Consider the following 24,058-nt stretch of genomic DNA (forward strand, 5'->3'; position numbering starts at 1 on the left):
ATATATATTTTAAAATATTTTGAAATAAATAAAAATAAAATTAATTTATAAAAATTGAAATATTTTTTTTCATATTTTTTCAAATCAGCGAGTAAAAACTCGCTTTTCCCGTTTCTATACACATTTTCTTAAACCCTACGAAATCAAAACGGGTGGTACTAAAAATTATGCGTTACGATGATGATTTGAATATCTCACCCTTCTATGTGCTACATGCAAAACTAGTGCAGATTATTTAGGCAGCTCTTTTTGGTTTTGATGCATGATTTCTTTAATGACCACAACTTACAAAAGCTAACAAATCAGGGTATCAAAAGATATATTAATTAATTAATTAATTTTTCCAGCTAATAGAATTTTATTTTTTTCTCAGATAGGATAAATGCCATATGGTTAATAGCAAAATAGAAATAGCGGTCCGACCGTAGCATACGATTTCGGGGAACCCTAAAAATCTCAAAACGCAGCGCCAAAACCAAATTTTCGTATCTGTCACTGCCGCCTCCCACTCTATATATACCCCAAACCACTACAACAACTCTAAAGTCGGTTGTTCCGATTCACCCATTCCCCCATCTCCACAGGCGGGAAAATTCCCGAGAAAGGAAAGGAAAAGAAAGGAAAGGAAAAAGACAACAAGATGGCGGATCAAGACCAGCAATGGCTATTGAACTGCTTGACTGCCACTCTCGACACCAGTCAGGAAGTCCGATCATTCGCCGAAGCCTCTCTCAATCAGGCCTCCCTACAGCCTGGTGATTTTTATTTTTTATTTTTGTTCTCTTTTCTGCTTAATTTAATCTAATTTTATAGAATTGTTTGATGTTGTTGATGTTTGTCTTATATAATTAGATTTGTTATTTTGTTTGGTGATGTTCCATTTATAGAATTCGGTTTTGCTGTTTATCTATGTCGGGTGCTTTGATGTGGAATTTTTCTGTGTTGCGGAGAGGAATCAGAATTGTTGCGGACTTTTGTGAATATGGAAAAAGATTTTGAAAGACTTGAAAGGATTACCTACAACGGTCATATAGTTTGAAAAAAATCATTTGCAATGGGATTATCTAAATTTAAAATTTCATACATAAAAACTCTAACCAATCTATGAGAAAAAAACTTAGGTGGCTCGATGCAGATGGTTCTTGATTCGAGTAAATTCTTTTTGAATGAACGAGGTAGTAGAAATGCAAATTAGTAACATTGTCTCTTACCCTTTCCGATCATTTGATCATCGTGTCATAAAGATTTGGAAATTTAAATGTCTTGTCAGGCCAGAATTCCTCCAAGAACTCAACATTTTTTTCTTGTTTATGCATCATTAGTTCTTTTGGTTCCATGTTATCAATTAATGGCATCCATCTTTGATGAACAAATGAAATGATTCTATTTTTGCATTTGTCATACGCTTCCATGGTGTCGTGAATTACGAGAGTACATGGAACAAAGGCTTAAGTTCGTTTTTTTCTCTTTGAATTTTCTTGAAGGGTTTGGAGGTGCATTGTCCAAGGTTGCAGCAAACAGGGAGCTCCCATTGGGATTGCGTCAGATATCCTTTTTCCGAATTGAACTAATATTACTTTTATTATGCTTTTCCCCCACTTTTCCCTCTCTTCTCCTTTTCATCTTCAATAGAAGAGGAGAATTATTTAACTACTGCTAGATTTCTCATACGCATTGCTGGAGTTACAAATAGCATCTTCTTCTTTATGTTATTCTATTAAAGCATGCTTGTAGATGTTCTCGTGTCTCTTATGCTAAGAAAATTTTCCTTGTAAGATTTAACGCAACTTTTACCTAGCTGCTGTCCTTCTCAAGCAGTTTGTTAAGAAACATTGGCAGGAGGGCGAGGAAAATTTTGAACATCCTGTTGTTTCAAGTGATGAAAAGGTATTGCTGATTTTTTTATTCCTGAATACTTTAGGTTCTATGCCTTGGGAATACTTTGTTTATTTTTTGTTTTTTATCGGTCATACTTTACCCCAGGATGATAAGGTCACTCCTTTACTATGGCAGTTAATTGCTTCTCATATTGCTTAATCTTTAATATCCTCTCAAGGCTTGTCTCCCTGAAATTTTCAATGTTAAACTTGCAGGAAATTATACGCCGACTTCTTCTATTATCATTGGATGATTCTAATAGGAAAATCTGCACGGCAATTAGCATGGCTGTGTCATCGATTGCGCATTATGACTGGCCAGAGGATTGGCCTGACTTATTGCCATTCCTCCTGAAGTTAATTAATGATCAAACTAATATAAATGGGGGTAATTCCTTGGAATTTCAAGCTTCCACCAATCCTTTTATACTGTGTCTTTTTAGTTATCCTCTTTAGAACTCCTTTTTCTTATCCCAGTACAGCTGGAAGTTGGCCAATTTAATTTTAAGATCTTTTAATATGTATATAGCATAGGGCTTGAAGACTTTGTCTTCATCCTTTATTTTCTAAAGCAAAATTAATAGGAAAAATTCTGACTGAAAATGAAGTGACTGAACTAAGTGACTGAACTAAGGTATACTTATCAAGGAACAAATATGGCACAATAAACTCTTTAAACTAATTGTTATGACCTGAGATGAAAGTTCTCTTCCATAAACAGAATATTAGACCAATTATATTGAAATAGCTGGTTTTTAGTAAAGCCAAAAGTATCAAGCTACTGTATGTATGCTTTTACATTGGTTGGAAGGACCTCTAACATTGATGAATTGAGGATAGTTAATTAATTTTGTTGAGCATAAGAGTCCTGTTTCTGTTATTGATCAAGGTTATCAGGAATTCTGTTTTAATGTTATCTTGCTTCCCTATTGTTGTTTCATATTCTTTTTTTGAAGTGTTGGTGTGATGAGTTTGGCTGCAGATGGATTTATATCATGTTCTCAAATTTTGTAGTGCATGGAGCTCTAAGATGCTTGGCACTTCTTTCTGGGGATTTGGATGACACAGTGGTGCCAAAACTAGTGCCTGTTTTGTTCCCATGCTTGCATACAATTGTCTCATCTCCTCAGGTTAGCTTTAGTGTCAGACGAATCCCCTCATGAGACTATTTTGCTTTTCTTTGTGGCATAGTCCTCCGTTCTTTGTGACTGTAAACAAATTCCTGAGCTATTCAGGTGGTTGCTAAGAGGGTTAGCTCCAATATCTATCCATGGTTTTCACTTGTTTATGATTTTAAGGAGTTTCTGTGCTATATTTTGGCTCATAATGTACCTTGGTATATTAATGGTTGATTTGTATGTTTTTCTTCTCTCTCTCTCACTCTCTATCTATCTATGTATCTACCTCTATTTCCCTTCTAGGTTGTGCATATGTCATTCATCTTCATCAACATGATGTTTACTTATGCCAAAAAAGGAAAAAATCCTAATATTTCACATCAAACTTGTCTCAGGAATCCTGGTCTCTCTTGCTAAAACTAGACAGTAAAGCATCTTTGCTGTTTACTCTATGTGTCTGCTTAGTTGTGGAACTTGTTTGTGCAGATTTATGACAAACCTTTGCGCACAAAAGCACTTTCAATAGTTTATTCTTGCACTTCCATGTTGGGTGTGATGACGGGTGTATATAAGGTATTTTCTTGACACCTAATTTCCAATATGTGGTTCTGGGTTGTGGTTGATTTAGCTCATATTATGAGATAACAGATTTAAGATTTATTTTTGCAGACAGAAACCAGTAATTTGATGATGCCAATGCTTAAACCATGGATGGATCAGTTCTCTACCATCCTAGAGCATCCTGTGCAATCTGAAGATCCTGATGATTGGAGCATCAGAATGGAGGTCGGTGTTGTGTTTTGATCCATGAAAATTCCTGGCATCAATTATTTAATCTTTGCTTGTAAATTAAAATGAGCATTTAGTTTATAATAATAAATCTTATTCAACTCTCTCCATTATCAGGTTTTAAAGTGTTTGAATCAGTTTGTCCAGAATTTCCCAAGCCTCACAGAAACAGAGTTTAAGGGTGAGTTTTATGTTCATGTTACCTAAAAGTTACCTTCTATTCCAGTTACCTTCAGTCATGCTTATTTTATTTCAAATGGTTGACTTTGTCCCTCTGACACCCTGTATTATTGCAGTTGTTGTGGGACCATTGTGGCAGACATTTGTATCATCATTAAGAGTGTATGAACTGTCATCAGTTGAAGGTGCAGATGATCCTTATGAGGGAAGATATGACTCTGATGGTGCAGAGAAAAGCCTTGAATCCTTTGTAATTCAAGTAAGTATGTCCACAATGTTTGCTGATCCCAGTCCATGTGTTTGTTGCTCAAGCAAACATTCTTTCATTACTCCACCAATTATTACATTGAAACATTTTCTGAAGATGCCTTCCGGGAAAACTAAAGCTCAACCAACTTTGAGAAACTTGAATTTGTAATGAAAGGGGTGGTTTGAAGCTGTTGAAAAAGTGAAATTTATGTTTGTTTTTTTGCAGTCTAATTGCTGTTTAGTGTTTCAAGCATAAATTCAAAGAGGATTCTGGTTAGGTTTGTGACTCAGTTACAAAAACATACTCAGTCCACTGTGCTGAAGCATTCCCTTAAACAATGACACTATTTGCTCTTTCCCACTCCTTGGAACTTTTGATGTAAACTAGTCATGCTTATCTTAAATTTCACTTGTTCGCTATCAATACCATGTGTCACATTTTAAAGAGCATGATATACATTGTGAAGAATTTCTGAACTCCTTTATTGATATTTTATTGGTACACACCATACACATATATATACACAAATGACTGAATAAGAAAAAAATCAATCTAGCTTAATTCTCTCCTAAAATTAGGAAACTAAATCATAAGGAAATATCCTAAATGATCTCTCCTTTTTTATTCCTAAATTAAAGTCCTAACTTTGGCATTATTTCAACACTCCCCCTCAAGCTGGAGAATATATATCATATAATCCCAGCTTGCAAGTTAAGTTTTCGAAGTTAGGCCTAGGTAAAGCTTTGGTGAGGATGTCTGCGGTTTGGTGCTTGGTAGGAACATAGTTCAATTTGACCGTCTCACTAGTCACCTTCTCTGTGATAAAGTGTCTGTCAATCTCAACATGCTTAGTCCTGTCATGATGCACGGGGTTCTTTGCTATACTTATAGCTGCCTGATTATCACACATCATCAGAATTGGAGATGAACTCGTTTGTCCCAGTTCACTAAGAACCCTTTTTATCCAAATCCCTTCACAGATTCCCTGTGCAAGAGCTCTGTACTCAGCTTCTGCACTACTTCTGGCTACAACTGATTGCTTCTTACTCCTCCAGGTAACAAGATTTCCCCAGACAAAAGAACAATATCCGGAAGTGGACCGCCTGTCAATGATGTTTCTTGCCCAATCCGCATCTGAGTATACTTCAGTGTCACGGTTCTCTGTCTTTCTGAAGAATAGGCCTTTCCCTGATGTCATTTTTAAATATCTAAGAATCCTGTAGACTGCTTCCATGTGTTCCTCAGTGGGGCTGTGCATGAATTGACTTACAGCACTCACTGCAAAGCCAATATCTGGCCGAGTGTGTGAGAGATAAATCAAGCGCCCGACAAGCTGCTGATATCTCCCCCTGTCTACCGGTGTACTTTCTTTCTCGATACCAAGTTTCTTCTGACTATCCATAGGAGTATCAATTGGTTTGCATCCAAGCATACCGGTCTCCTTAAGAAGATCGAGTATGTATTTTCTTTGAGAGACTACGATTCCCTTCCTTGATCTAGCCACTTCCATACCAAGGAAATATTTCAAATTTCCAAGGTCTTTAACTTCAAACTCTTCTGACAAATACTTCTTCAAATTCTGTAACTCCCCCATATCATTCCCAGATAGAATAATATCATCGACATAGACTATCAATATGGCCAATTTCCCGGCATGAGACTTCTTGACAAATAGAGTATGATCAGCCTGACCTTGTTTGTAGCCCAGCTTCAGGACTGCTTTTGTGAATCTATCAAACCAGGCTCGAGGAGATTGTTTAAGGCCGTACAAGGATTTTTAGAGTTTGCAAACCTGATTCTTTGCCATACTTTCTTCGAAACCAGGTGGTATTTCCATGTAGACTTCCTCTTCTAGGTCCCCATTTAGAAACGCATTTTTTATGTCCAGTTGTTGCAAGCACCAATCTTGATTGACAGCCAATGAGAGAAGGATCCTGATAGTGTTCAGTTTTGCAACAGGAGCAAAAGTCTCCTGATAGTCTATCCCATAGGATTGTGTAAACCCTCTAGCTACCAAACGAGCCTTGAATCTTTCGACTGATCCATCTGCTTTGTATTTTATAGTGAAAATCCACTTGCACCCCACAGGCCTCTTCCCAACCGGCAAATCTGTGATAGTCCACGTCCCATTCTTCTCAAGTGCATCAATCTCATCTTGTACTGCCTTCTTCCATTCTGAAATTTTTAATGCCTCTTGTATTGTGTTGGGAACCTGAGTATCATCAAGAGAAGTAGCAAATGCTCTGTAAGATGGTGATAACCCTTCATACGTAACATAATTCCCAATTGGATGATCTGTACATCTCCTAACACCCTTCCTCAATGCAATTGGCAAACTAGAATCATCAATGCTGGGAATTAACACCTCTCCAGCCCTATCCTCACCTATGTTCTCTTCAGGAAGACTTGAATTGGAGTCAATATATTGGCCACATGTTGACTGTGATCTGTGCTCTAATTCCTGTCTTTTCCTCCTCCTGATGTAAACTTGTAAGTTCTCATTAGCAAGTTGTGGGGCTATAGGTTGAATAGGCATGGGAGATTGGATGGTCATGAGAGAAGGAACATTTGTGTGCTGGGCTGGCTGAACTGATGGCGGCATGGGTGTGGACAACTCAGTGGGCGCGAATTGGGAAGGATTTGGTGACTCTGAGTGAAAAGAAGGTACACCCTTAAGAAAAGACTCCCAAACTTGATGTTCATTCATGCTCTCCCCCTGAACATGAGATTTGGGATAGAAGAAGACATGTTCAAAGAAAGAGACGTCCATGGTGGTGTAAAATCTTTTGTTGGTTGGAGAATAGCATTTGTACCCTTTTTGGGTTGGAGAATACCCTAGAAAAATGCACTTATTTGCTCGAGGAGCAAATTTGCTACGATTTTGAGGATACACATGAACGAATGCCGTGCAACCAAATACTTTGAGTGGTAAATCAGAAGAGGCGGCATGGGTGTGAGGAAACTGTTGTAAAAAAAGTTGACGTGGGGATTGAAAGGTAAGCACTCTGGATGGCATACGGTTAATCAAATAGGTAGCTGTGAGAATAGTTTCCCCCCAAAAATAGTTTGGAACATTAGAGGAAAACATAAGGCATCGGGCAACCTCTAAGAGATGTCTATTCTTGCGTTCAGCCACCCCATTTTGTTGTGAGGTGTCAACACAAGAACTTATGTGGATAATGCCATGATTTTGAAGATAAGTACTGAGACTACTAGTAAAGTATTCCTTTGCATTATCTGACTTGAGGACTTGTATTTTGGAATTGAATTGATTTTGAACCATAAGATTGAAGGTTTGAAAAATGTGCCCGACCTCTGACTTTTCTTTCATAAGGAAAACCCATGTTACCCGAGTATGATCATCAACGAATGTCACAAACCATCGAGTGCCAGAAATATTTTTTATCCGGGAGGGACCCCACACATCACTATGTACTAGAGAGAAAACAGTCGAAGGTTTGTATGGGATTTGAGGATATACTGTTCGAATATGCTTTGCAAACTGACAAATTTCACAGTGATAAGATGCTGGATTTTTATTGATAAATAATTTGGGAAACAATTTTGCAAGGTAAACAAAGCTAGGATGACCAAGGCGATAGTGTAACATTATAATCTCACTATCTTTATTGACCTTAGAATTTGACACAGAATTGAAAGACTCTGACATACTCTGAGACTGTACGCAACTTGCTTGAGAGACTTGGTTTGAGAATTGGCCACATGAAAGGAGGTAGAGCCCGGAACACAGTTCAGCACTGCCAATCATCTTCCCCGATTTCAAGTCCTGAAAAACACACAAGTTTGGATAGAATTTAGTAACACATTGGAGATCACGAGCCAATTTGCTAATGGACAAAAGATTACAATCCAAGTTTGGAACATGGAGGACAGAGTCAAGATATAAGTCTTTAGTAAGTTTTATAGAACCTGTCCCGGCAATTTTTGACTTTGAACTATCAGCAATATGGACGGATGAATGACCATTACTTGGCTTGTAATTTTGAAGAATGGCAGCATCTCCTGTCATGTGATCAGAAGCACCTGTGTCTACTATCCACGGCCTCATTCCTCCTCGATTAGCAGTGAAGGCTACACCGGTAGTACTGCCACTGCCAACTTGGCTTAATAATTTCTGTAGCATCTCCATCTGCTCTTTGTTGAATGGACTCGGCTCGGGAACAGATGTGCTCTCAGAGTTGGCAGCCACGTGTGCTCTGCCATCTCTGTCAAACCGTGACTTTGGTTTCCAATCAGCCGGTTTGCCATGAAGCTTCCAGCAAGTCTCCTTATAATGACCTGGTTTCTTACAATAATCACACCAAGGCCTATCCCGTTTCTGACGATCTCCACCACTACCATTAAATGACCAAGCAGCAAGGGCAGAGGCATCCAATGTTGGGGCAGGTTGCTCTTTTGATCCCATCATCACTTTCTTTCTACTTTCTTCACGCCTAACCTCTGAAAAAGCCTCCCTGAGACTTGGCAGGGGTTTAATGCCCATGATTCGGCCTCTAACATCATCCAATTCCCTGTTTAGTCCTAGGAAGAACTTGAACAGTCTCTTTTGTTCCACAATTTGCCTGTATGTTGCTGCATCATCCGAACATTTCCATGAGTGAGTCTCAAATAAGTCAAGTTGCTGCCAATACCTTGTGAGTGTGTTGTAATACTGAGTAACTGACTGATCTCCTTGGCGGAAGTCATGTAGAACTGATTCAACCTGAAACAGTTCTGAAGTATTTTCAGAACTTGAGTAAGTTTCTTTGGCTGCATCCCATATGTCCTTTGCAGTCCCAAACAGCAAGAAATTTTCGCCTATGTCATTGTTCATGGAATTGATAAGCCATGACATGATCATGCTATTTTCAATCTTCCACTTCCTGAAACCCGGTTTTGTAGTTTCTGGCATGACTGCTTCTCCAGTGAGGTACTCATCCTTTCCTTTACCGCAAATGAACAGCAACACAGATTGTGACCACTGTAAATAGTTATGGCCATTTAATTTGTGTCCTGTGATGAGAATAAGAGAGGAATCATTGCCACCAAGGTTTGAAATTTCAAATCTGCCCCCTGATTCTGGTGACGTGACGCTGGATACTTGTGATGATGCCATTCCGTATTTTGTCATGGATCGGAAAGGTAGAAGAACACTTCCCAAGGCACGTGCAGGGACTGGAGTTGAGAAAAAATAGCCGGAGGACGTCGGAAAATCTGATCAGAGGGCTCGCGGAAGCAAAAGAACCCCAAAAGAGGCACGTGCAGGGCTCGGATTGCATAAACAGGTAAGAAGGGTGGCTGGTCGGCGTCAGGCGAGCCTGGAGGAGGAAGCGCGTAGCCGGAAAGTGGCTCACGCGCCCTCACGCGCTGGCGCGTAAGATGCAGTCGCCGGTCGGAAAAACGCGCGTGGGCGGCGCGTAGATGGGTTTCTGGTTCCGGTGCTTTGGGACAAATTGGAGATCTCCTCCAGGCGCTCCTTGCGGTGTAGAAAAAACCGTCGCCGGAAAGTTCGCCGGAAAAGTTGCCGGCGGTGAGTGTTTTCTGACGACGATTCGACTGACCGGAAAGCGTTTTCTCCCTTGATCGGAATGAGAGAGAGAGAGAGAGAGAGATGATCGGATTGAGATATGGCCAGAGAGATTTGGCCGGAATGAGTGATGGCCTGAATAAGAGGTGGCCAGAAGGGATTAGGGTTTCAGAAAACTGGCTCTGATACCATGAAGAATTTCTGAACTCCTTTATTGATATTTTATCGGTACACACCATACACATATATATACACAAATGACTGAATAAGAAAAAAATCAATCTAGCTTAATTCTCTCCTAAAATTAGGAAACTAAATCATAAGGAAATATCCTAAATGATCTCTCCTTTTTTATTCCTAAATTAAAGTCCTAACTTTGGCATTATTTCAACACATTGTGAACCCAAATGCTACAAACTTAAGCGTTTAGGAAAATTGGTAGTTCAACATGGTATTAAAGTTTTGTTTGGTGGGAGGTCATGCGTTCAAACCTCACTGCATGTTTATTTCCTTAATTTATATGTAAGCCCAAAAGGCTAATTGTAGTTGTTTGCCTATAGGCTTGTGTATCCCTCCATTTGTGGGCATGGGGCCGCACGTGAGGGAGGGTGTTAAAGTCATGATATACATTGTGAACTTAAATCTTAAAGCTTAAGCTTTTAAGAAAATTGGTAGTTCAATGTATTTGCAAGAAACTTGCCTTTTAACTTTTAATCGGTATCAATCAGCTTCATCTACTTTTATGTTACTTTTTTTCATGAAGTTCCAGTCAAAACTCATTTTATTTTTCACCTGTCAACTGATTCTTTTCTTACATATATTTTGAAACTCACAGTTATTTGAGTTTCTGTTGACCATTGTGGGTAGCAGAAGATTGGCAAAGGTACCACCCAATTTATTTAACTTGTATTCTGCTCCTTATCATTTCTTTTTCTCCCTATATTCATGTCATACAGTATCAAAATTGAGCATCCTTTTGTTTTTCTTTGGTGTAGGTTGTTGCAAATAATCTCAGAGAGCTGGTATATTATACCATTGCTTTTTTGCAGATAACAGAACAACAGGTAATTTTGTTTTTATTTTGTTGCATGTTTTGTGGAAAACATAACATTTGTAAGATTTTTTTTTTTTTTTTTTCCGCAGCATTTGCTTTGATTTGTTCAGACATCAGGTTCTCAATTGTGTTTTTAATAAACCTTCTAGTCAATATGCTTGTTACGATTGCGTAATGAAAGTCTTTTTTTCCAGAAATTTTTATTTTCATTCAAGATTCACAAATGAAAAAATTCTACACCTAATCCATCTTCATAATTAAATAAAAGGAAGAAATGGAGATGATGAAAGTTCTTTAGGTTTTGTAATAAAAGACAAGGAAAGTTGTGGTAGCCAATAAAAGGATGGTCGATTGAGAGATCTGTCTTTTTTATTGGATTTCACAATTATAATTTGTTCATGACATACTATCGTGTTGACTGTGTTCAAATAGAAAATTTAGGAAGAGAAATTTCTAATGCAGTGAGTTATAACATAATGCAATCACAAGGCATTATAATCAATACTGAAATTTGAAATTAATAAAATAATGACTATTGAAAGGCTGTTTTGGGCCTGCTAGTCTGCTACCATGTTGTGTAGAAAATTGTGACTGTTTGTGGGCTGGACATGACTTGGCTTTGGAGCTCCTTATTACTGTGGAAATCTGTTAAAAGCCATCTGCGCTAGTTATATTTACTTGCCTTCAATGTTATTTGATCAGTCTCCTCTTGTCTGCTACTGTATTAGTCAATGAAATTTTTTTAATATATTTTCTTTACCGTTACTTAAATATTAAGCCTTCGTTTTTTGGTATTTGTTTTTCCTGTGTGAGTATTTTCCAGGTTCATACTTGGTCACTGGATGCTAATCAATATGTTGCAGATGAGGATGACACTACTTATAGTTGTCGTGTTTCTGGTGAGCAGCAGTTCATAAGCTGATCACATGTTACTTATTTCTTTCAATAGTAACCTAGTGTATCTTTTTACATGCATTTCAGTATAAGATCTGAAATATTGGCATCTGCCATTCTCTTGAACATCTTGAAAAAAGGGAGAAGACATAATTGACAATTAGAGTTATAGGAAATATCAGATTGCTCAAAAAACCTGTCTAGTTTGACCAAGTGTTAAAGTTATCATTGAAAGTTCAAGGACACTCATATTATTTCCATAATCAACCAGTTGAGAGAAACAGTTTAGTTGGTGGGGTGCATACAGACAGCCTTATTGAGTGGTGTAAATATATAATATACTTCATATATATATATATATATTTTGATAACTGTGGATGTCTGGGCCAACTTACGTGCAGCTCGACTAATCCCACGAGGCCTTGAAGTTAACGACTGGATAAACCTCCAGTGGCCCTGAGGGGACTCGAACTGGTGACCATTGGGGAGCAAACCCAAGGCCAGACCAACTGAGCTACCCCTCAGGGTTTATAATATACTTCATATATCAAGCCATAATTTGATATGACAGCAAAATGACATTACACACACCAGCCAACTTTCTACCAATAATATATGAAGTATAATTATGGTTTGTTGCATTCTGGTATTCTCAGATAATTTGTGGGAATCTAAGGAGTAGAATAATTGAATAATTTGGTATGTCTTGGAACTATTTCTGTGTTGGTCTATGTTTATCCAAAATTGAATTGCTTAAAGGTAATTTTTTTAACTTAGAATCTTCCTTCAGATATTATTTTGTGGTCTGACTGAGTTTCATATTCTCAATTCTAAAATTTATATTGTCTTCCAATTGATGTTGGTTCCTCCCAATTTTCATGTTCTTATCCTTTTTTGGTATTCTTTCACTATCTACCAGTTGGCATTTCTGCTTATTGACCTGATATTTTGAGCTATAATTTTGATGTACCTTTTGGTAAGAGAAGAAAATTGTATCGTATTAAATAAGGTAAGATGTGCAAAAAGTATAATTTCATGTTCGAGCTGTGGATATTCAGTGTCATGCATGTGTGATGCATCTGGAAGGTCAGTGCCTGTTGGTTCAGAGTTTGAAAGTGGCTTTCTGAATATCATTTCATTTTTAAAAAAGGAGAGCAGTGAAAATCTTTGAGAACTTATATTTTTTGGGTTGTTATTAGTTGTTCAAGGACTTTATTTCTGAAAAATTGAAGAATTCCAATGGTTCCTGAAAATGGCTCCTTTTTAGGAAGTAGTTTTGATTTGTTTCTGATAAGAAAACAGTTTTAAAAAATTTTGGATTTGGCATGATACTCAATTTTTTTTTGGATTTTGAAAACTGAAAGTGCCTCTCATTTCTGTTACCAAGGACCTCTTAAATTCTTATTTCCCTTTGATGAAAATTTTAATTGGTGATTTTTGTGGTTTGAAAATTTAGTATGTTCTTAATCTAATTGTTTGTGCTGTAGGACAACCATCTCAAATAAAAGTGGTAGTTATTTAGATTATTATGATTGTTGTTATTATTATTATTTTGTAATTTCATATATTGTTTTGGTGACTTGTAGGCTATGTTTGGTTCCTAGAAAGTACCAAGGAATGAAAAAAAATGGGTTTCTCATGTTTGGTTTCACCATGGAAAATATGAAATAAAAGTAATTTATTAATTTTGAATCTATTTTTTATTTTCCTTTACTTTTTCTTTCCTTCTACTTTTCCTCTCTATTTTCTTTCCCTCACATTTTCCGGGAACCAAACATAGCCTTAGTAATGAAAGGTTGGATTTTCTTTTATTTAAGGTGTGTCATTTATCTTATGCATCCTTTGGATCAAATCCGAGCTATTTTTTATTTTTTTCCTTCTGAAGGTTACATGAACTTTATTAGTGCTTATGCTGTGTTATGAATGTATTAAAAAAGTTGTTTCTTGCAGGTGCTCTTTTGCTGGAAGAGGTGGTTAGTTCTTGCGGTTTAGAGGGAATTGAAGCCATAATAGATGCTGCACAAAAAAGATTTAATGAGTCCCAACAGGGAAAGGTTGCTGGTTCTGCAGTCTGGTGGAGAGTAAGTAATGAAAATTATGAAGTTGGGTTTTTCTTGGAGCTTTTTCTAAGTAGTTCTGGTGTTTCCTTTCGTCCACCTGTTAATGTAGTCGCCTTATAAGGTATTAACTAAATTCCTTATCTATGGCTTGAGAGTGGAATATATGTATATAGGTGCATATTTTTCATGCATTTCCATCTAACTAATGTGTATGATGCTTGCTTGGAAGGCTAATTGGTTGTGTTATTAATTGCGTTGCTCTAGAGAAAAAAATCTCTTTTTTCCAGCATGATGTGAAGTCTTAAAATTTCTTCTAGGTGATTCAGTTGGGCAGAGCAGGTCTATGTATGTTGTGCTATAGAGCTTCTATTGGTGATTGCTCTAATCTATGCAATAATTTGTCATGTATGTTGAACTGTTAATCATTGCCAATCTCACTTGGTACACATTTTTAGTTTCTGTATTATTAATGTCTGGTTGGTGATCAAGTACTTGTTGGGTTTGCTTTCAATTTACATACTTATAAAAGTGTCTCTAGAATCTGAGATGTATTGGTCAAGAGTATGCTTACTAATCTAATGAATTAGTTGCCACTCCATGTCAGGAGTAGCCACACTTTGGATTTATTTGAGATGAGAATCCTTTTCGTTGGAAGTAAATGTTTAATAAAAGTTGGACCCAATCAGGGTAGATGCTTGTCTCTAGTCTTTTCCATTTGTTTATTGTTTATATAATGCTCAGATTCTCTTGGAAGACTTGTTCTGTAGTCTTTTGTGAGATGAGTGGCAAAATGTGAAATTTGTTCCAATTTAAGGTTCCCCTTTATGTGTTTTCTTCTTTTTCATTTTCCATTTTAGTTTTCTGTTTACAACTCAGTTTTCAAAGTTAAATTTTGGCAGATAAGAGAGGCTACTATTTTTGCTTTGGCTTCGCTGTCAGAGCAATTGCTGGAAGCCGAGGTGTATGCTTTTTTCATAATCTCACTATCTATTGATATTCTTGTGCTTGGGTCAGTTCAAATGAGCAGGGTGTGCAGTATTGCCACCCTTTTCTTTATGGACAATGCATAACTCCTTTTCTCAATGGATTTTGTATTTTTTCATTTAGTTTAATTTACCTTCACAGGTTTCAGGAATGACTAGAATCAGCTTGAGGGACCTTCTGGAACGATTAATAGCTGAAGACATTGGAACTGGTAGATGTTGTTTTCCAATTATGTGTTGATACTGTTAATCCTTGGATACAATTTGATGCTATTTATTCTTCTGTGTCATTTATTTTGCAGGAGTAGATGAATATCCGTTTCTTCATGCTCGTTTATTTTCATCTATAGCCAAGTTCTCCTCTGTGGTAATTATCACAACATTTCCTGTATATATGTATATATATGCATATATTTGTGGTTATGTCTTTCCAGAATAACTTTACTTGTTGAATTTCTAATGCCATACAGATCAGCCATGGAGTCCTTGAACATTTTCTCTATGCTGCTATCAAGGCAATTGGCATGGATGTGTAAGGATCTACATTCCCCTGTTGATATTATCTATCTATCTATCTATCTATGAATAGGATGAATCTAAAGGTGATAGTGTTCATCTGACAGGCCCCCACCTGTGAAAGTAGGTGCTTGTCGGGCACTTTTCCAGCTCTTACCTGGAGCAAACAAAGAAATTCTTCAGCCTCATCTAATGGGTTTATTTTCATCACTCACAGATCTCCTCAATCAAGTAATGTATTGCTGCTAAAAATTCCTTGTAGGTTATTGTTGAAGTTTCATTTAATGGTTACTCAACCCCTGCTTGTCAGGCATCCGATGAAACGCTGCACTTGGTCCTTGAGACACTGCAAGCAGCTATAAAGACAGGTTGACAGCTTGGTCTAAGTTTAAATTCCATTAATTTAGATCCATTTTTTGAGCCTAGGCTGGTGAATGCCTCCAATTTCATGCTGATTACAGGTCTGCTTTGTATTTTGATTGCAGGTGATGAAGCATCTGCAGCGATAGAACCCATTATATCTCCTATCATCCTTAACACATGGGCTTCTCATGTCTCAGATCCTTTTATTAGTATTGATGCTGTTGAAGTTCTGGAGGTATGATGTTGAGTCATCTTGATAATTGTGATGGTATGTTGGAATACCTGCATCAATCTTCTTAATTTGAGTTTGTTATGTTAGGTGTAATTAGGTCCTTGCATTTGTAAGTGCTAATTCATATAGGATGGTTAAGTTTGATTCTCAGATTGAAGCTTGATATTTTTTTTTGTTACCTAATATTAATGTCAATCCTGTTGAAATGTCATCTTAATTACAATAACATTGACTGTCACATTAATTCAATGTTTCTACACACGCAAAGTTGGAGATCTTACATGGTTTTGTTTGAAAAGAGGTAGAGAAGTATTTTTCACTTGTTCTTGATTCTTAATCATATAATATTCTTAAAAGGGTAAAAAAATACTGAATTCTTTACATGCTATGGTATCTTGCCAATTTTTGAATTTGTTAGGCCAAAAGTGAGGTGTTTTCTTATTCTATACGTTTTAGTAACAAGACTTCATGATTCTGCTTAATCTTCAAGTTCTCAACCTTTTAGTCATGAATCATCATTGTTGATATTTTTTTTTTGATAAGTAAAAGACTTTATACTATCGTTGTTGATATTGTTTTCTAAGACTTAAACAAGTAGTATTGGCATTCTACTGAAAGCTTAGGCTCCTAGCCATTTTGTGACCTTAGGTGCCAGCTTCTTATCTTTAATGAAAACTCTAATTATTGGTGTGATAGACACTGCAGTTGCATGGTTCAAGACATCAAGTCCTTTAAGTGAATTATGTACTAAAGATTTGCTCGTATTATGACTAAAAGAGCTGTAGGATAAGCGCCAAGTAGAATTCTCACTAGAAATTTGTTTCTAACAAATTTGGTGAGTTGGCAATTACTGAATATGACATCTGGTGAAGATTGTTTTCCTGAACATCTGTCAAGGTAAATTCAAAGCAAAGATTAAATCTCTAGAAAGTTGCACCACTTCTGGCCAAATTGTATCTAAATTTTACCTCTGTTGTAATATATTGATTGATATAAAAAAAATTGCCACTATTGGGATGACATTCTAAAATTGAGGTTTATATTTTTTTTTTTTTGGAAATTAATATGTCCTTGGATTGCTAAGACAAATAGTTTTTCCTAATGGTTGTGGAACTGGTTATTATTTTATCTTTCTACCATCTACAATGTGCTCGTCTTTGGTGTTGATTGAGTGGATTAGAATCCCCAGTATGCCCTTACTCTGCCCTTGGGTTGTCAAGACAGTTTCTTGAAACAGTTCTGGAACTGGAGACTAATTTATCCTTCTATTTGTCTACAATGTTCTTGCCCTTGGTTGATCTATTAGATTATTGCATGAAAAATTGGAAATGGATTGAGTTTAAACTTTACAGGTTCATATATTCCTCTGCTCTTGCTCATTATCCTTTTTCTTTCCCATCAGGCAATAAAAAATGCTACCGGTTGTGTTCGTCCTCTTGTTTCTCGAATTCTACCATATATTGGGCCAGTTCTGAATAATGTACGGGTTGCAATACTTATCTGAAAACAAACTGCATCTTGGTGGTGCACCTTGATATTTTTAGGTTTGCTCTATGTGTTTTATGATAAATTTTAATGGCAATTGTCAGCCCCAGCAGCAGCCTGATGGATTAGTAGCTGGATCACTGGATCTGGTGACTATGCTATTGAAGGCAAGTGACATTGACAAGATATTATCATTTTTTTTATTTTCCATGTTTAAAGAGCATCATAATTGTATTACACAATTTTCTAATGACAATTCGTAATGACATTTTTCAGAATTCTCCTAGTGATGTAGTGAAAGTAGTATACGATGTTTGTTTTGATCCTGTCATCCGAATAGTTCTACAAAGTGATGATTATGGTGAAATGCAGGTTACCTTCTTTTGGTTAAAGTGTTCCACGTTTTTTAGTTTTTATACTAGTTCTGTTTTTTAAAATGAGAAATGACTTTCTATATTGCATACCTTCCATATTTCTCATTGCTGCAACATTGACCAGAATGCAACCGAATGTTTAGCTGCTATTATAGCTGGGGGAAAACAAGAAATGCTTGCTTGGGGTGGTGATTCTGGATATACAATGAGAAGTTTGCTGGATGTAGCTTCACGGTAGTTGCTTGTTCTTTTACTTTGTTTCATATCCTTTTGGATACTTTATAGATGGGAGAAGAGTGGGGAGATTTTGCTTACCTCTTTTTTCTTTCATTAATTTGTGTTGATTTTTGTTACCTTGCCTTTAAAGTGTTTATTTTGTTGCAAAATCATGATTTCACCTTTTGAGAACTGAACTAGGTCAAGTGCTTGAAGGGCATAACAACCTTTTGGAGACCCTCTTTTTCTGGGGTTGGTTTTAGCCTTTTCTTGGACTAGATATTTGAGGTGGGATCAATTTTTAATGGTATTTAGGGATGTCAAATTGTCCTATATAAAGTCCTAAATTCAGTTCTTGGGAATCTATTGCATTTTTTTTGGTTGCTGTAGCTCATTGTAATTTTCTTCTTCATGTTACATTAAAAATTTTGGGAGTTTTAAGGAACTGTTGGAATTTATTTGGGAAAGACAAAGTTCATTGTCAGGCACTTAGTTTGGGAGAGAGGTTTTTGACACTTAAAAGAGCAACTCCTCTAGTATATGTACATGTTTTTAAAGCTGTGAGGCCGATTTGGGCAAAAACGGACAATATCTACACAGTATTAGCGGGTTGCGACATTTATGATTAGTATCATGTTGTAGCATGTTTGGATCTTTAGTGGTTTTATTTACATATTGGAGACTACTACAATTGTTGGTCTGCTACTATGGTCACTAACTACTTATTGATCAATGAGATTGAGTAATTGTGACTAGTGAAAAACGTTATGAAGATATACATAAAAAATAGTCTAATTTTAATGCTTCTCTTCTTTAAAATGAAAATGATAAGCACTCACACTAAAGTTGCAATTCATATGCATGGTTACAACAAGAGTTAGTAATATTATTTCTAATACATCAATGCACCCTCTAAAAAAACCACTCTGCAAATCATATGCTGAAACATCCAATATAGATGTACCATGACTATGCTAGATCATCAAGTATGATTAGCTTTCCTAGTTGCATGTACCACATATTGTTTACTTTTAGGTGGGGTAGAGCCTCAAGTTGGGTAGGTTTAACCTAATCCCAACACAATCATTTTCCAAGCTTGCAAAAGGATTTTCTGGTTGGGCTTTAGCTGTGATATAGTCTGATATGTTGTGGTAATATAATAAAGATAAAGCCAGAGCATGGTTCCATTGTAAAACACAATTCTCATTCGATTACCTCAAGGACCCTGAATATATTGTTTCTCTAAACACTAAGCCTCTAAATGTTTTTGCTACTAAGTCTCTCATGATCTTTCAAGAAATTCAATATGTGCTTTTAACTTTTGATGAAATGCTTCTTCGAAAATATTTGTGTAAAAGAATAGAATATTTAATTTTTTAAAGTAAATTCATAAACATCTTGCTGTGATATTATAGAACTTTTCGGCCCCAAATTTCTTCTACTTTGAAGTATTTCAGTATAATCAAATACTTCTAAAACATTTTAACAGTAAAATAGAGTTTTTTGACCGTTTAGAAGCTACTTGGCTTCTCCAAATGGGAATTTCATCTCCTGAGTATCTCAGCCAACCTGAACAAGCCTTAGTGTCTTAGTAGAGAATTGAGTCCCAGTTGAGCTTGTTAGAGTTTGGTTGGGCTTTTGTTCACAGGGTATTTCTTCTTGGCTGATCTTGGGTTGACCTTCTACCTGAATCAACCTATTTTTGCTGCTGCTCTAGGTGGGGCTATATGTCACATCATGCCTTAATCGTCCTAATTTGGGCATGGTGTGACATATAACTGTGACCTGTGTTCTTTGACTTCTCAACTTTATCTGGCTGCTCTGTGTTGACACCATGTGATAAGTGTGTGGGATCCTTGTATGATACACTTATTTTAATTTGGGTATATAACTGTTTAATTTTTAATTGATTTTCTTTTTCTTGCTTGGATGCACAATACACATAGGAATATTTCTTTTTCCCCTTTGGAGTCCCTTTGTGTATGGTTACAATGAAGAAAAAAATTTGTTGAGAGGTAGCTTTTTATGGATAAGAGAGGAAAGATTAAGATGTGATAGAAATGAGAGGCAGTTTTTGTTATGGATATGCTTGTTTTTTCTTTTAATTGTTTTTATTGAGGGGTTTCTCCCCCCCACAACAACACCCAACCCCCCACCTCCCTTATCCTTTTTACCTGAATTCCTATATGCTAGAAATGGGGATGTGGAGGGTGTCACTGGTCATGTACCTAGTCCCGAACCGATGTGATATTGGGATAGCGAAAGTTAAAATATGTACTAGCTTAGCTGGTGGGCTAGTCTTATGACCATCATACACGCATTTATATGAATAAGAGTATTGTCAAAACCTACTAGTACTGTGTTAATGAATTGAATTCTTTGTAGATTTAGCTATTATTTAAACTACATGTGTGTATTAATAGGATATTTTTAGATCCTGAGTCCCAAAACTGATTTTTGGTCAATCTGTGTGCAGGCTTCTAGATCCTGATATGGAAAGCTCTGGATCTCTTTTTGTTGGGACTTATATTCTGCAGCTTATTTTGCATCTTCCATCACAAATGGCCCCTCACATCCGAGACCTAGTTGCTGCTCTTGTTAGGCGCTTGCAATCTTGCCAAATAACAGGATTGAGAAGCTCATTGTTACTTATTTTTGCTAGATTGGTAAACTCTTTTTCTTTTTAAACTTTTCACTTTGATGTTTAGGAAACTGGAAGTTTTCCTCAGCCGAGCTTTTTGTTTTGAAATATCATACTAGCAAACAATTTATCTAGCTTTGTCCATTGGAATGACAGAAAAATGCATGTTCCTGAAGATGCAATTTACATTATTAAACTGTAGTTATAAACAGAAGTTGGTGAACAGAGGGCCGGTGGGAAAATAATGTAAAGATGGTTTTTAAACTGCTAGTTGCTTACTTGCTCTGTAACATGGAATACAATACGTTTAAGCCATTATAGTACTTGCGACATAAGGGAGACATGTCTGAACTGTCTAAAGCACGAGTCCGGCCTATTTTCTTTTGGAACCTTGTCTTAAAGAGAGTGAGAATTGCCTGTTAAATTTGATTAATTCCGTCTTGTAATGCCTGTATCTTGTTATTTAGTGGTTATGTGAATGATACCATTTATGATCCCCAGTTATCTTATATAAAACGTTACTGCAGGTTCATATGAGTGCTCCAAATGTAGAACAATTTATTGACTTGCTGGTCACAGTCCCTGCCAAAGACTACGACAATTCATTTGTTTATGTAATGTCAGAATGGGCTAAGCAGCAAGGTCAGCATCTTCAATCCATGTTTTTTGGGAGTGGAAACTTTGAGGCCTGAATTGTACATGCATTATCTGAAAATTACAGTAAATTTGTTATCCAGATTCGGTTTTATTGCAGCTTTTTTATTTCTGTGTGATAATTTACTTGCTAAAAATTGGTAGTGGATTTTGTCATTGATTTGTGCACTAATAATGAAAACATAATCTGAGATAATGATGGTGCCGAGAAGTGGCATCTTAGTTTAGACAACTTGAACAATCAACTAGCTTTTATGCATCATTTTTATGCTTGCTTACATGAGTGTTTTTGTTGGTCATCCCAACAAATATGGTTTTGCATAATTTTGCGTATATATTCTAGTCATGTAGCCTTGTTAGATGTCATGTGTCAGTGAGACTCACATGAATTTTATGCACATACTGATCAAGTGCAGGGGAGATTCAGGGGGCTTACCAAATTAAAGTCACAACCACTGCTTTGGCTCTATTACTATCCACAAGGCATGTTGAATTGGCAAAAATCAATGTCCAGGGCCATCTTGTTAAGGTTTGGCATATATTTATTACCTGTATCTTTTTGTGGTCCACGCATTTGTTTGAGAACTTATTCTGTTTCTCTGGAAGACTATTGCAGGGATAACTACTCGCTCAAAAGCTAAATCAACTCCAGATCAATGGACTGTGATGCCGCTTCCTGCAAAGGTACTACTGAGCTTTGTTCAAATCGGCTGATATAATTTTTGGATTGAAGATGTTGCTAACCAACAGATATTGCAACATGAACCCATGATCATACTTGGCAAGGGGCTTTGCTGCACACAAACAATTTTCTCCTCTTTTATAATGTTGTGAATATTTTGATGGCATGGTTAAGCTGAATAGACTGGTGAGCATGGAAAAGCCTCAGACCTCTTCTTTTCCTCCTTGGTAACAGATACTTGCTTTATTGGCGGATGTGTTGATTGAGATTCAAGAACAAGTGGGCATTGGCAATGATGAGGTACTTATTGCTCTTTAGCTTCGTCTTTTTATTAAGATTACATACTAGATTGGAACTTATAATAAAGTTTTGAAGCTACTGCCGTTGCAGGATAGTGACTGGGAAGAAATTCAAGCAGAGGATGTGGAAACAGATCAAGATTTGGTAATTTCATCTGGTGCTACATCATTTGGCAGACCGACATATGAACAGCTTGAAGCAATGGCAAAAGTATTTGACGAGGTTTGGTCAAAAGAACCTGGGATTTCTTGTTTTCTATATTTTTGATACGTATGCATGGTTTTCTGAATTGCTAATTAAACTCCATTTCACTCATGATCTTTAAGAACCAAGAAGATGGTGATGAAGATGACCTACTAAGTGGTGCTGATCCCCTTAATGAGGTATTTCTTCACCCTAAACTTAATACGTGCCAGAAATCCTCAAATCATTTCATATATGACTAATGTCTTGCACCCTGCCTGACAGATTAATCTGGCAAATTATCTAGCGGATTTCTTTGTGAAGTTTTCTCATAGCGATAGACAGTTGTTTGACCACCTTTGCCAGGTTAGTTTTAGCCTGTAGCCGACGACTGCTGTAATTAATATTCAAACGCTTCTAACATCCCTTGTTTTTCTATTGAATTTGCAGAGTCTGACACTGGCTCAGCAGAATGCTATTCAAATGATACTGAATCGGTGAGAAGTCCAATCCTTATGCCAATATGTTTTATTGGCTACATAAAGTTCGTTGTTTCTTTGCTTGTCCAAACCAGCCTTTAAGGGTGGAAAAGCTGTCAGTTGAGTTTGTAAAGCCGGGTTTTCTTTATTTTTCCTATTTAAATTACTGGGGGGAAATTCTTTCTTCGTCTGCCTTTCAGTGGGTTGAAGAGCTATTAATCGACCAATGTGCTTTATTGGTGTAAATTTTCGTTATTATCTATAATATATTCATACATTTTTTTCCGACAGAAGGCAAGAAAAAAAAAACAAAAAAACAAATGTAAGACTCGAGAGCTCTAAAGAACTAAGAATTAAAGATTTTGTTTGGAAACTATTGTCAAAAATAGGTTTTTTTTTTTTTTTTTGGGAGAAAAAATTTAAAAATAAGTTTCATTATTAATCTTTTTCAAAAAAGATTTTTGAAAATTATTTTGAAGATAAATTGTTTTTTAAGAACATATTTTTATTATTTTATGGTTAAGTATTACAAATAAAAATTATCTTTTAAAAAAATATGAAAATAAAAATAAGTTGAAAATATTTTAAATCTTTAAATATATTTTTTTATATATTTAAATTCTCATATAAAATTTTACTTTAAAATATAAGTAAAAATTGGGGGTGGGGTGAACGCAGACTTGGCTGTTTGGTTAGAGAGAAAATGCAGGAATCAGGTTCCACATGGGGCACCCCAGTAGCATTGCTGTGGTGGGAGCTACCGATGTAGCTGGGCCCGTGAGTTTCACGTGTGGAATATAGGCATGTTAGATAGGATTGTACTCTGGTCAAGGTAAGGAACTGGTCCCCATTGGTTTTTTCTCCTCATCGGCGTCATTCTTCCAATGTTTGGAGATCTTTCTTCTCACTGTCGATTCTTCCCTATTTGGATACCTTGGATTTATCTTGTGAGAAGGCGGATCCTGCTTCCTAAATTTGTGGACGCCATTGCTCTCCCTCTCTATTCCTAAATGTGTGGACGCCATTCTCCTCTTTCTATACTGACTTTTGCACCATTGATCTGGCGAAAGGGATACGTTATGACTTATGCACCATTCTCCTCTAATCCTATTATATGAGGAAATGGACTTGTTTTGATTGATTGATCGAGACATAATAAATAAATATAGGATGTTTTAATTTTTTAGGATTATTTTAAAAA

At 36.5% G+C, this 24,058-nt stretch overlaps 1 protein-coding gene across 2 annotated transcripts; it reads left to right on the plus strand.

Annotated features, from left to right (window-relative positions):
• The first annotated feature begins 407 nt into the window (after nucleotides 1-407).
• LOC100268066 (uncharacterized) lies at nucleotides 408-23,142 on the plus strand. 2 transcript variants are annotated; one of them, XM_010649986.3, is made up of 33 exons: nucleotides 408-755; nucleotides 1,485-1,546; nucleotides 1,795-1,887; nucleotides 2,094-2,265; nucleotides 2,892-3,007; nucleotides 3,482-3,568; nucleotides 3,665-3,781; nucleotides 3,902-3,965; nucleotides 4,081-4,223; nucleotides 10,577-10,624; nucleotides 10,737-10,805; nucleotides 11,619-11,694; nucleotides 13,640-13,770; nucleotides 14,649-14,708; nucleotides 14,875-14,944; nucleotides 15,035-15,099; nucleotides 15,203-15,264; nucleotides 15,356-15,479; nucleotides 15,559-15,616; nucleotides 15,734-15,846; nucleotides 17,246-17,323; nucleotides 17,433-17,495; nucleotides 17,605-17,700; nucleotides 17,827-17,936; nucleotides 20,395-20,584; nucleotides 21,087-21,201; nucleotides 21,630-21,742; nucleotides 21,820-21,897; nucleotides 22,130-22,195; nucleotides 22,286-22,417; nucleotides 22,522-22,578; nucleotides 22,664-22,744; nucleotides 22,829-23,142. In XM_010649986.3, exons 1-33 carry the CDS (start codon nucleotides 641-643, stop codon nucleotides 22,877-22,879), a joined length of 3,075 nt encoding a protein of 1,024 aa, XP_010648288.1. In that variant the 5' UTR covers nucleotides 408-640; the 3' UTR covers nucleotides 22,880-23,142. The 2 variants fall into 2 exon arrangements, with proteins under 2 accessions (XP_010648288.1, XP_059593814.1); XM_059737831.1 differs by having other exon boundaries at nucleotides 409-755; nucleotides 1,485-1,887; nucleotides 22,271-22,417.
• Nucleotides 23,143-24,058: the final 916 nt, after the last annotated feature.

This window comes from Vitis vinifera, chromosome 1 (genome assembly GCF_030704535.1).
Source record: "Vitis vinifera cultivar Pinot Noir 40024 chromosome 1, ASM3070453v1".
In the NCBI taxonomy this organism is placed as follows: domain Eukaryota; kingdom Viridiplantae; phylum Streptophyta; class Magnoliopsida; order Vitales; family Vitaceae; genus Vitis; species Vitis vinifera.

Bases quoted from the DNA above. Each gene is read 5' to 3' on its own strand.
- LOC100268066 (XM_010649986.3), top strand. From the start codon at position 641: ATGGCGGATCAAGACCAGCAATGGCTATTGAACTGCTTGACTGCCACT. The intron at 17,324-17,432 runs GTACGGGTTGCA...GGCAATTGTCAG, and splicing joins TTGGGCCAGTTCTGAATAAT to CCCCAGCAGCAGCCTGATGG. The intron at 22,579-22,663 runs GTATTTCTTCAC...CCTGCCTGACAG, and splicing joins GTGCTGATCCCCTTAATGAG to ATTAATCTGGCAAATTATCT.